The sequence below is a fragment of the Rhincodon typus genome, chromosome 12 (assembly GCF_021869965.1).
Source record: "Rhincodon typus isolate 14 chromosome 12, sRhiTyp1.1, whole genome shotgun sequence".
Taxonomy (NCBI): domain Eukaryota; kingdom Metazoa; phylum Chordata; class Chondrichthyes; order Orectolobiformes; family Rhincodontidae; genus Rhincodon; species Rhincodon typus.
Window position 1 is genome coordinate 63,576,769 of NC_063343.1, and position 13,598 is coordinate 63,590,366.

The 13,598-nt window shown below is 40.0% G+C and overlaps 1 protein-coding gene across 1 annotated transcript in view; it reads left to right on the forward strand.

Moving 5' to 3' along the window:
- maml1 (mastermind-like transcriptional coactivator 1) overlaps positions 1-13,598 on the forward strand; it is an 84,177-nt gene that overhangs the window by 39,134 nt on the left and 31,445 nt on the right. Inside the window, exon 2 of the mRNA XM_020515095.2 lies at positions 9,042-10,424. Within this exon, the coding sequence (XP_020370684.1) occupies positions 9,042-10,424 (1,383 nt within the window). The remainder of the gene's footprint in view (positions 1-9,041; positions 10,425-13,598) is intronic.

Sequence of the window (13,598 nt, forward strand, 5' to 3'; positions counted from 1 at the left end):
AAGGCAATTTGCAAGGATTTTGTCTGGGATGGAGTAGTTTAGCTATGAAGAAAGGCGGGATAATCTCAGGTTGTTTCCTTTGGAGCAGAGAAGGCTGAAAGAGGACTTGATAAAGGTGGATAAGATAGGGGCACATGGATGAGGTGAACACCAAGCAGCCGCCTCCACCACACCCCACCCCCGGAGTGGAAGGGACATTAAAAAAGGGGCTTAATTTTAAAAAGAAAGGCAGGAGGTTGAGAGAGGATTTGAAAATTAACTTTTTCAACCAGAGGATGGGGAGGTCAGGGTCCGGGACCTTGCTGCCTGGGAGGGTAGTTGAGGGGAGAAAACCCCACATTCTTTGAAAGGTACTTGAATCCGTGCGTGTCATAAAATTGATGGTAATAGGCAGGAAAATGGGACTCCTGTAGGGAGTCAGATATTTTTGGTGGTACAGAGGTATGGGCCATAGGGCCACTTCTGTACTGTACAGTTCTATTTTGGGACAGCTTGTTTTTTTTTTAAACAACAGCTTGGGTCTGTTTCCTTTTCAAAAGGAGAGAGCATGAAATGTTCCAGAACTTCCTTTTAACTAAATGAATCATCAAATTAGAGAAATGGATTTGAGTTTTCCATTATGCCATAGGTCTGACAGTGCAGTTGCACCAGGAATTCAATGAGGTGGGATGTAAACTTAGCATCTTACGTTAATTTCTTTATTTTGTATTTAATTCTTGGGTAACTATTTGTCGATCTGCTCTATTCAAGAGGGTTCTTCGGTTTTCTGCAGGCTAGAGATTAACTGGAGGAATTTTTCTGATATTTTAGCTGACCACCTGTTCTTCAGGACAAAACATCAGATGCTGAGTTGCTCACCTGAGCCAAAAAGTCCATGCCATCTTTATACAGTTGCGACTGAGTTGAGCCAGTCGTCTTTGTTCAGAACGCTTGACACTCAGCTCAGGTCTGGGTTGCACCTCATGATGGTGCACAAAGGAAAACCTATAAACACGCTCTGGTCAGTTTTCTGTTTGGAGTTTTGAGGTGACTTTGTTCTGGGAGAAGCTTACCCGGATTGCTGCACCTGCATTACCAAATTTAAAATAAAAAGTGTGCCTGCTTTAAAACAAGCAGAAAGAGAAGGAAATTCCAAACGAGCAACTTGTCCAAAACTCAGTCAACTATAGTGTCCCATTCCTATTTATGGCAGGAGCTTGCAGGTGCTGATTGGCCTTAGCAGTCACCTCCATAGCTACAAGCATTCCATGTGCTAAGGTAGCCATCTTCGTCTCAAAGGATGAACAGGAAGCATGAATGAAAATTGTGCATTATGAAACAATGATATTTAATGATATAATATCGATCATTGTCACATGTTGCTTCATGCATTGTACTGTAGTCACTGGGGAAATTCATTACTGCCTAACCTGCAATGACCAGATTGTGCTAGTACAATTTTACATTTCATTCAAGTGGAGTTCTAGCATATTTTGAAATTATTCTTGCACCCAATTGCTCCCCAGTTATAAATTACATTGGAAGTTTCTTTATTTCCAACTTTATTACATTGTCTGTATTAGAAAACTGAAGGTCAGCTTGTTGTGCATAAACACTTTCTAGGAGGTTATGAAATAGTCAAATAATTTGTCAATGAAGGATTAGCTTGGTTTCAAGCTAATGATTAGTGTCTGAGTGTGGCCACCACATGTGCAGCATAAAGTAGCTACTCAACTCAGTTGTGCATGTGTAGGAGTACAGATGATAACAGGAAGCTGGCCAGGTAGAATTGCAGTTTGAGGAGAGTATTGAATTAAATAATAAGTATAATGCTTAAATGTTGTTGACAACAATTATGATTATATGGGTGGAATAGTGTCAGTTGACTCTTAATCCAGAGCCCTAAGCTAACATTCTGCGGACTTTGGTGTGAATGTAACTGTGGCAAATGGTGAAATTTGAATTCAATTTTTTTAAAAATCTGGACTTTAAAAATGAAAAGCTGGCCTAATGCTGACCATGTAATCATTGCCAATTGTCATAAAAACCCATCTGGTTCACTTGTGCCCATTTAGAAAATCTGTTGACCTTACCTGGTCTGGCCTATGTGTGACTTTGACCCACAACAAATGCTGGCCTAGTTGGCGATGTCCTGATCCCATGAACAATTGTAGAAGAAAAATCGGAAAGAGGGGGCTTGGGTGTTTTCTAAGTGTCATAAGTTGGGTGAGTGAGGTACTAATTCATCTGAAAAAAATTGTTCAAATAAAATGTTTGAAAAGCATTGCACAAGAATGAATGGAACTTTTTTTTTGGAAATTGGCAGCTTATCCCGAAGTGTGTTGTCCTCTAGTGAATTATGTCGTAGAGGTGCAGACACTTTGCATTAAGGTTAATTTTCTTTGTTCAAGGTAATCAGTGATTTTCAATTATAACTTAAAAATGAAATTAATCCAGTCTGATCGGAGTAGAATGTATTTCAGCTATCTTGAAGTATATTTGAAATGCCTTAGTTTTCTAATCTTGTGACCTGGCATATAGTGCCATCTAGTGTTGTAGCACTCCATTAAAATAGGAAAGTGTACTGGATTTTGATTTTGTTTAAGACTATTTATGAGTTAGTCTGCATACATGTGACTTAATAGCTTTCCTCCCCAGAAGAAAGGAAGTGGGGAACCTTGGGATTGTCTTGACACACCATTGTCTCTGTTAGAAATCACATTAGAAGTTAAAAATTATTTTTTAAAAATGGTTTGCTTTGTCCCAGGTGGCTGCTGTTAGACCAAAGGTTTGCCCTCAGTACAGGAATAGAAATCCAAGGGGAAATATCTTAATTTGGAAGTAGTGTTATGTTGTAGTTGTGCCAGATTCGTGTAGTCTGATAATGTTTAAATTGACAACCGTATTGATGTAGTCGTCTTGTGTCATTGGACATAATCCTTGAGAGTGCGCATTGAAATCCCATTAAGGTACTTTGTGATCAAGTTCTGTTTATTGAATAAAATCTGCAGATTAAAAAGCTGTTCTCATTGAAAGTGACCATGAAGCTGTCAAGTTCTCTTAAAAATAAAACTAGTGCACCTAATGACCTTTTTAAAGAAATGAAACCCTGTTGCCCATTATCAGTCTGCCCTGTGTGGAATTCAGTCTCATGTCTGCTGTCCATTGTATCAAACCACTTGCTTCCTTCATATCTTCAAGAAGGCCCAATACCATCACCACCTCAGGGAAGCTAGTTATAGGCAATAAATACTTGCTTTGTGGGCCAAGCCAAAGTTGAATTAAGTTTTTTAAATTACTAGGTTTGACTATTGATATGACACAAACATAGAGAGGGAATGAGGTGTACATTTTCCTGAAAACACAAGGTGTGCATCAAAAATAGTTTTTTGTCAAATTTGAAATAATTCAAAATTAGGCTGTTTTTGTGCATATTGTGCATAAAATTAAGGCTGGTGATACAGTAATAAACATCACAAACAGTATTTTTGAGTCTTTTGACTTTTCTAATTTTGAGATTATCTGCTAGCTACTTCTCATGAGGGCGTAGTAACAACTTCACGAAGAGTATTCATGTCTTACAACCGTGAATACATTTCGACTGTATGTTGTTTGTAAGGGACCTTTGGTAAGTTTTGAGGTTGACAAAGATATTTTTAATTTGTCCATTTTTGGATGTGGCTGGCTAGGCCAACATTTACTGCCCTGGAGAAGATGGTGTGCTGCCTGAATCTGCTGCTGTTCTTGGGGTGTAGGGAAGCCCACAGTGCAGTTGAGGGGGTTCACAATGTTCTTAAAGAAAATGAACAAGAAGGAATTAAACTGTTAAAGATGAAAGGGGAGTTCTAGTTGGTTTAGAAGAAAGTACAACGGAGGTAAAGGTACATACATTGAAGACCACTATCTAAAATAAATGGTAAGAAGTAATAAACCACTATTTAATTAGTTATCTAGTTTATCCTTATCTCTCTATGCTCATTTGTCATTCTAGCTCTTGATGAGGGAATGATATTTCACTGCTGCATTGAACCACAAATGTCTGTGTGGTAAATATTCTCCTCCAGTTCTGTTGGTGGGAAATTGCAGCACTGGTGCTGGTGTTCTAGGCAGCTGCTATCTTTGTCCTCTTGGTCAAGGCAATTGTGTGTTTTGGAGATGGTATCAAAAAACTTAAGTTGCTGCAGTACATTCCTGTGATGGATACACACCGGCCATGGTGCTTTGATGAAGTATGGAAATTAAATTAGTACATGTTAAGAGATGTCTAGAGTGGCTAGTATCAAGTTTAAGGGTGTGTTCTGCAGGTGTTTTAAGTAATGACTGTATAGCATAAAGGAATGAAGGAAGGACTCTGTTGTCGCACAGTGGTAGTGTCCCTATTTCTGTACCAGGAGGCCTGGGTTCAAGTCACACCTGCCCCAGAGATTTGCAAAAAAATCTCTGAATAGGTTGATTAGAAATACCTTGAAGGAATCAAGTAGATGTTATGTCTTAAGTTGCCTGAGCCCTAAGTTCCGGAATTGCCTTTCTAAACCTCTTTGTCTCTCCTTTCGTAAAACATCCCTTAACACCACTTCTCTGATTAAACATTTGTTTAGCTGCCCAAATATCTCCTTATGTGGCTTGGTGTCAGATTTTGTTTTATAACACTCTTGTGATGTAGCATGGGAAATTTAACTACTTTTTAATGGTGGAATGCAGGTTCTAGTTCATAATCATACAGTGTGGAAACAGCCACTTCAATCCAAATGGTCTATGCCGACTGTTCCCAAACCAAACCAATCCCACTTGTCTGCACTTGGCCCATATTCCTTCAAACCGTTCCTGTTCATGTACTTACGTAGATGTCTTTTAAACGTTGTAACTGTACCTGAATCTGCCACTTCCTCTGACAGTTCATTCCACACACTAAGCACTCTGTTTTAAAAAAAAGTTACTCCTCATGTCCTTTTCAAATCTTTCTCCTCTCCTTAAAAAAAAATATGCCCCCTAGTTTTGAGCTCCCCCACCCTATGAAAAAGACCCTTGCTATTCACCTTATCGCGGCCCCTCATGCTTTATAAACTTCTGAGGTCACCCCTCAGCCTCCTGCACTCCAGTGAGGAAATCCCAGCCTATCTTATACAGCATTGTAAGTCTCTAGAAAATATTCCTTTGGCCAAGCTTACTTTTTGGAAGGAGAATGGGCCTCAATTTTGGGTACCAGGTCAGAGTTTGAATTATGAGTTAGATGTTGTGTTATCTGAAGATATTTCCTTCCAATCTGCTACAGTCCATCAGGCAACTCCATGAATTATAGCTCCATCCATTTGCTGTGCTGAAAGTTCAGAGGCCTTATCACACTCCAATCATTGAAGCCCTGCTGTCTGTCCAGAGCCTGACTTGCCCTCGGAAGGTAACGTTTGATCTGTAAGAATCATTTGCAACTATTCATGGGGAGTATTAAACTAAGGCACATCTGCCCTTTTTTTTTTTTTTTTGCAAATAAAAGATCACAACATCCCACAGGAAATAGTCCTTGAGGAGGAGTTCTCCCACTATCCTGACCAAAATTTATCCCTCTGGTGTCGAGGTCCACGATCCACTCTGTCATGTTAGAAGAGTTCATGACAAGTATTAGTCACAAAATTGGATGCACATATAATGTGGTTTATACAAAAGCTTTAGCCATTACACATTTAATGCATTACACATGTGAAAATGTGTCCATCTTTCTCAACAATTGTCTAAGCTGTAAGCTCTGGAACACTTTCCCTAAACCACTGCATCTTTCCCTTTTAAGGTGTTCTTTGAAACCTCTAATTAAGCTTTTAGTCACCTGTTCTGTTAGCTCCTCCTTTGACATACATGTCAATTTTAGTCAGATTGCTTGTTTGAAGCATCTGGGATGCTTTAAGGCATTAAAGGTACTAAAATATAGGTTGTAATTAATCTATTTCATTGCTGTTTGAGAACCTGTGTGGTGCAAACTAACTTGTGTCTCTTGAAATGTGAATCACTTAATTTGGAAGTATTTAATTGATCGTTTTCAGTAAATTTCCTTGTACAACAGCCATTTAAATAAAAATCCATTTGAATTAAGTTCCTGTTGATTCTGTTACAAATTTTTGGTTTGAACACCTCTTTTTATGTTAAATTTAGTTAATAGAAACTTAGCCCAGATTTGATTTGTTCAATTTGGATCAGGCTGCTAAAAAAATTTTTGAATATGCTTTTGCATTCCCGATGACTGACTGGTGTTAATCTGTGCAACAACTCAAAAGTTCCCATGTAGTTTTACAGAAGTCAGACCCTTTTAAGCCATCTTGCATACCCAGCCACATCTTTTGAACAATTGCCTGCACATCCAAATGAAAATTGTAAAGTATGTTGTCTACTATTCATGTAAATTGAACTCTAATTAAAAATCACTTTTATTTAACTTCTAAAAATTGTAATGCAGGCAGGATATACAAATGGTCCCCTTTTGTGTTGTATCAGCCTGTTGTTTAAAAGCTGTGGCATTGTTTTAGCAATAGGTGGCACCAAACACCTTCAGTACACTATCTGGCGAACAGCAAATATTCCCATAAGATAGTCAGCCAGTGTTACCATCTGCATTTGTATAATGCAGTTTCAGACAAATGTTGTTTATTTGCATATCACTGGCATGCGTTTGAGACACTTTTTAAATGCTGAAAACTGGTAATATTTTTTCCAAAGCAAGATTAGACGGGGCGGCACGGTAGCACTCTGGTTATCACTGCTGCCTCACAGTGCCAGGGACCTGGGTTTGATTCCACACTCGGGCAACTATCTGTGTGGAGTTTTGCACATTGTCTCCGTGTCAGCGTGGGTTTCCTCCAGGTGCTCCGGTTTCCTCCCATGGTCCAAAGATGTGCACGCTAGGTGGATTGGCCATGCTAAATTGCCCGTAGCGTTCAGAGATGTGTAGATTAGGTGGGTTTATAGGGGGATGGGTCTGGGTGGGATGCGCTGAGGTTCGGTGTGGACTTGTTGGGCCGAAGGGCCTGTATCCACACTGTAGGGATTCTATGACTGAAACTGACAGAATTTACCATTTAACTGTTCTGCTGCAAAATCTTTCTTTCTAATTTCAACTCTTCACATTCAGAAAATAAGAAACATAAAATTTGTTGTGTTGCAACACTGGTATTTTCCCTGTTCCTGCACCTCCTCCACCCAATTCATTATGCAATTTTTAAAACGTTATTCTCTCTTTGTTCTTGCTGTGTTCACAACAGGAGTATAACTCGATGTTCTGCTATGTTTTCTTATCTCTTGCATACTTCATTCTGATACAAGAACCACGTGGCACACGATAGTTGCAAAAATAGAGTTTATCAAAACCAATTGGTTTGTTAACTCCCATTATGTGGTTTGGAATCAGAGAAACCAAAGGAATTTGAGTACTTTACATATCTTATCCAAAGTTATGGAATTCTACATTTAAAAGAAAAGTAGTGGAGGAATGAAGCAAAAGATGCATGATGTAGTTCAAATTTCAAATGTTAATAATGACCTAGAATTCAAGGTTTGAATTACAACAGAAATTATACAAACTAGGGTTACTGGAATTTAGAAGGTTAAGCAATTATTTACTTGAAGTTTAAGGTATTAAGTGGAGTGGATGGTTAGTTTGAGAGAAATGGTTTCCGCTGACTGGAAAGACGGGAGGTATAAAATTAAAGCTGGATCTTTCAGAACAGAAATTAGAAAAATGAAGGCTGGCAGGAATTTTGAGCACCATTCCACAAATGACAATTGATTATGAGCATCAATTCACTAACTTAAAATTTAAGGGATAAGGAATAGGAGCAGATTGCATGGTCCATTTGAAGTTGTTCCATCATTCAGGCTGATCTTGGGCTTCAGGTCTACTTTCATTACCTGTTCCTCAGTCAGATGCATTTATTCTCCACGTTATATCATTTTAATTCAATGGTGCACATCCATAATCTGAGGTTGAAAATTCCAAAGTTTCAGTGTTTTAGGTGACCCTTTCTCGTAGCAAAATATACTGTTACCTTTGCCGTTGAGGATTCTTGCATCTGTCCTGGAATGCAGAATGTAAAGGTTCAATATTATGTGTCTTTTTCAGCAAAATTGAAGAAATTTCCTCACCTTAGCCATGAGAACACAAAATAAAAGCAAGAGTAAACCAAGTGGTCTCTTGATCCTTTTCTATTATTTCAATATGATTATGCTTCAATTCATGGTAAAGGTCTTGCTGTCTACTCTAAGTGCCTTCACAATCTTGAATATTTCAGTGAGCTCATTCTTCTAAATGCCAGAGAATATTGACCTAGCCCCTCATCATAGGAGTCCTTTCACCCAGAGTCTAATCTACTGAGCCTTTGCTGAAGTGCCTTTACTGTATATTCTTCCTCCAAAATGGGTATTAAAATTTAAGTGTTACAGGTATGGTCTCCACAAAGCCCGTATGATTAAAGTAAGGTTTCCCTATTGCAACCACAGCCAACCTCCCCACATTAGAACCAGCCACTTTTTCAAAATTGTTTACTGGGTCTGCGTATTAACATTTAGTGTTCTTATTTGAGTACACCCAAGTTTCTCTAATACCAGCATTTAAGTTTCATGCCTTTAAAAGAAATGTTACTGTTGTATTCTTATTATCAGTGTGAATAACTTCACACCTCTCCAAGTTATACTCCATATGCTACTTTGATGAATCATGTAACCTGTCTAAATCTATTGCAACCCCCTAGCTTCATATTATTTGGAAAATTAAATATATTACTCTGCCTCTTTTTCTAAGTTGTTAACATATATTGTAAATTGATAGATTATTAAATAAAGATGCTTTGAAAGTAGAGTTTGACTGCAGATCAGTCATGATCTTGTTGTATGATAACAGGTTTGAGGGGCTAAATGCCATCCTCCTATTCCTAAATTATTGTTGTGTCTGAATTTTAAAAATCTAATTATTTAGGCTCGTCTAATCTCTTTTAAAGTTGGCAGATTGATTATAGACTTCCTTGTCAATGTTAAATATTAATTTAACTCAATGCCCTAGTTTTAATTTTCTTGTTTTAATGCAGCTTCACGAGAGGGTGAAGAAGAAATTAATGGTTGATGGCTCATCTTTGAATGGAGATCAACAAAATGGATTTGAAGATGGGAGCTATTCAAGCCCTAAGAAACTCCGATTGAATGGAGAAGATGCATCAGGACTGCTTGCAGTTAATGCATCTTCTAATGGCATGCCACCAATGTCTCCGTTGCACCAACGAGACAAAAGAACTGTAATTGGAGAGAGCGCACAAAGCAACGGAAACCATTCCTTGGGCTTGGACAATGTGAAGAAAGAAAATATTCCTGACTCCAGTGTGCAGGTGAATGGGAACTGTGATGGTGCTGATGGGTTCACTCTTATTAAAGAACTTAAGCAGGAGTCTGTGTTGGATTTACATGGTATGAACCCTGCAGGCACTTCTCTGTCTCAGAATAACATGTTTCCAGATATTAATTTGAATGAACAAGAGTGGCAGGAATTGTTTGACGAGCTAAACCGATCTGTGCCGGACCAAGATATACAGGATCTCTTCAATGAAGATTTTGAGGACAAAAAGGATATTGAACCGGCTGGTTCTTCTGATCAAACAACCTTACAAGACAGCTTAACAATAAAAACTGAGATTTCTTCATCTTCCTTTGAGCACGAGCAAAAAGGATCTTCGCAAACTAGACCATCTGCATCAGGACCTTCATTTTCAAGCGTATCTGTAGCTCCTGTTAATACAGCCCCTTCAGGAGTTGGTATTTCTCAGGCTATGGCACAAACGACACGCCCAACTCAGCTTTCAATAAGACCGGAGTCTAGTGCCCTGTTGCCTGGGAAGGCAGGGCCATCTGTGGAACGGTCTCCTGCACAGCAGCTGCAGCAGATGGCCGCTAAACAGAAGCAGAGAGCACAACTCCTACAGAAACAGCAAATGCAGCACCCCTCGCACCCCTCGGCCAATCAGGTACCAAACTGGTCAGCAGCACCTACCCAAAGCCCTCTTGGTGGACCCTACAGCCTCGATAAACCCAACAGTCCTTCACTGTACCCACAAGACTTCAACCAAAAGCTTCCAATGACCAGTGTGCAGCCAAAGAGCTCTCCAAAAGCTGGTGGTAATTACCTCCAGCCAAATCGTGTCCCAATGTTAAGCCATCAGCCTAACACTTTGGGGCAAAATTCCACAAACAGCCAGGCTCCTCTGCTAAGCTATGCCAACACTAAACGGTTAACTCATTTTGAAATGGATAACAATTCAAGAGCTGTGCCACCTAACCACAACAAAACTGCAATGTTTGCCTATGTGCGACAGCAGCAGACACTTTCCCATCTCAGTGATGAGCAGAAACGAATGCTGTTGAAACAAAAGGAGCTTCCCCAGGGTGCTGTTACATACAGGCCTCTTCTGCAGCACAGTCAGGTAAGAGTTGTTCATTTTTGCTGCCCTGTCATTCCTGGACATTTCATTTGTGTGAAAAGCCGTAGAGACTAGTAATTTGAGAGCAGCATGTGTTTCCCTTATTTCCAAATCTTCCTTTTAATCTTCCCTTGCTGAAAGCATTGACCCATGTTGGGTTTGGTTTCATCTCCATTTCTGAGGCTAGATTGTGAGCATCAACAAGCACTGCAGTTGTGAGAGACTATCAGGAGAATATTGTCATTCTCAACCACTGTCCAAAGGAGCATATCTTTAATGCCATAGGGACTAGAGCAGGACCCCGACTGGAAATTGAAATAATCCATTCAACCCTTTACGCTTTCAATTGCAATTTGAATTAATGTAAATTCCACCGCCTGCCAAGGTGTGAATTGAACCCATATCACCAAAGAATTAACCTGGACCTATGGATTAGGAGTTCAGTTAGATGTCACTAAGGAACCATATGCCCTTCTTATTGAGCTGACCTTCACTATATGTGGTGAAATAGTCTTCAGGCACTTGCAATCATTGTTCTTGCGTGAGCCTAAGGATCCCAGAACAATGATGTTGACCATGAAATCTGCCATAGGTATGAATTGGTGACTTTAGGGAAGGTTAATCGCATCTCCTTGAAAATGAAATTAAGATGTTACATGGATTTGAAGTTTTCCAATTAATCGATTTTGGTATTGCAGCTGGAAAGCTCCCACTGAATTTAGCTCGCTTTGTAAGATTGTGAATGTTCTTCTGTATTTCCACAAAATTAATGTAATCAGTATTCCTTATGGTCAATTATTGCATATTGCCTTATGAATAATAATTTTCCTTGTATACAAGGAATATTGCAACACTCCTAATACGTTAAAAAAAATAAATCTGGTTCCTTGAACCTGCTCCACCATTCAGTAATAATAATGATTGGTGTGTTTGTTTGTGTTTGTGTTTCAAATTCGACATTCCCATCTACTCCTGGTAATCTCTATTCCCTTACCTAACAGAAATCTATCTGCCTCTGACTTAAAAATATCCAATGACTCCACTTTCTCCATCGCCTGAGGCAGAGTTCAAAAGTTGCACAATTCTCAAAAATAAGTTATCCTCATCTTTTGTCTTAAAAAGGCAACCCCTAATCATAAAATAGTGACCCTAATTTTGGACTGGCACACAATCCTTTGCACATCACCTTATCAAGACCTTTAGTCAAGTGTGATGTTTACTGCTCAGAAGGGACCATTTGACCATCATGTCCACACCAGTCAACAAAGATCTGACTACACGAATCCCAGTTCCCAAATTTTGCCCTGTAGCCCTGAGGCCATGGCAACAGAAGTGAATAAATAAATACTGCTTAAATGTTATGCATCTCAATCACACTTTCAAGCAGTGAGTTCAAGACTCCTGTCTAAGTTTTATTTTGAAAGATCCTGCTTTTTACTTTCCTTAAATGTTTGTCCCTTGGTCATTGACTCCTGTACTAGTAAGGAAAGTGCCTCCCTATCCAACCTACCCACATATCATCGAGTTCACCTCCTAACAGTTTGTCTTGCAACTTACGCTGCTGCAAAGGAAAACAATGCCAGCCAAATCAAATCTTCCTCATTTCTCAAACCTTCCAGCCGAGTGCATCCCAGTAAATCTTCTCTTCACCCTCTCTAGTTCAATTGCATCCTTTCTGTAACTGCATATAGTTCACCATTTGTGGCCTAACCGGTGTTTTATATAATTCTGGGATAACCTCCTTGCTCTTGTATTCTATGCTACTTTGCCTCATCTAATAAAAGCAAGGGCAGGCAGTCCCTGGGTTCTGTTCCTGAGTGTGTTCGTAAGTCAGTTTGCACACAAGTTGGAACACAGTGGCATACGTAACAAAATAGCCATTTGTAATTACAAGGACAAGTTCCTAAATCAATCTTTAAAATTACAATTTGTATAGGATTGTGTTTGTAAGTACAAATGTTTGCAAATTGCAAACTCACTGGCAATAAGCCTCCTTAACCATCTTATCTACCTGCTCCACCACCTTCAGGAACCCATAGATATGTAAACCAAGGTCCCTCTGGTCCCGACCCGAAACGTCAACTTTCCTGCTCCTCTGATGCTGCCTGGCCTGCTGTGTTCCTCCAGCTCCACACTGTGTTATCTCTGACTCCAGCATCTGCATTTCTTGCTATCTCCCTATGGCCTTCAGTAGTTTTCAGGATCCTACGATTCGTGGCATAATCCTTTGCCTTACTAACCATCCCGAAGTACATTACTTCACATTTTTCAGGATAGGATTACATTTGCCCCTGCTTGGCCTACCTGACTAGACACTGATAACCTTCTGCATTTTACGGCTATCCTTCTTAGTATTTGTCACCCGATCAATTCTTACAAACTCTTGGTCATTCCCCTGGCGTTTCAGTCCAAATCATAAATATACACTACAAACAGGAAGGACCCAACACCAAAACCTGCAAAACCTCACTGGAAACAGAAACATCCACATTTACCTACTATCCCTGATCAGTCTGCCCCTCAGCGTGCTGGTACAGTCTGCCCTTTCAGGTGCTGACAACTTCTTTCCATCCATTTTAGACTGACTGGCCTGTAATTTCCTGCTGTATCCTTTCTTCCCTTTTAACAATGGTACAGTGTTGGCAGTCCTCTGGCACTTCACTGCTAGAAAAGATTTGAAAATTACTGCCAGAGCCCCTTATATCCATGATTCTCTAGTCTCAGTCCCACCCCTTGTCTTTACAACGACATATTTGCTGTAACTCTCTCCTTCACCTGCTCCAATCTTCAGTGTTTCTATGTTACTTTCTCCTTGATTGCGCTGCACTGCTCTGACAGTTTTCTCTGTAAATTCAGAGGTAGTAAGAACTGCGGATGCTGGAGTCAGAGGTAACACAGTATGGAGCTGGAAGAACACAGCAGGCCAGGCAGCGGAGCAGGAAAGTTGACGTTTTGTGTCAGGACCCTTCTACAGGCATGGAGAGGGGGAAGGGAGCTCAGAAATAAATAGAGGAGGAGCGGGCCTGGAGAATGTAGGTGGGATGGCGATAGATGAGTGCAGGTAGGGAGTGGTGGGGATTGGTCAGCGGGATGAGAAGGGCGGATAGGTGAGAGAGAAGATGGACAGGTTGTGTCAGGTCAAGGAGGCGGGGATGAGAGGGGAGGGTTGGACATGGG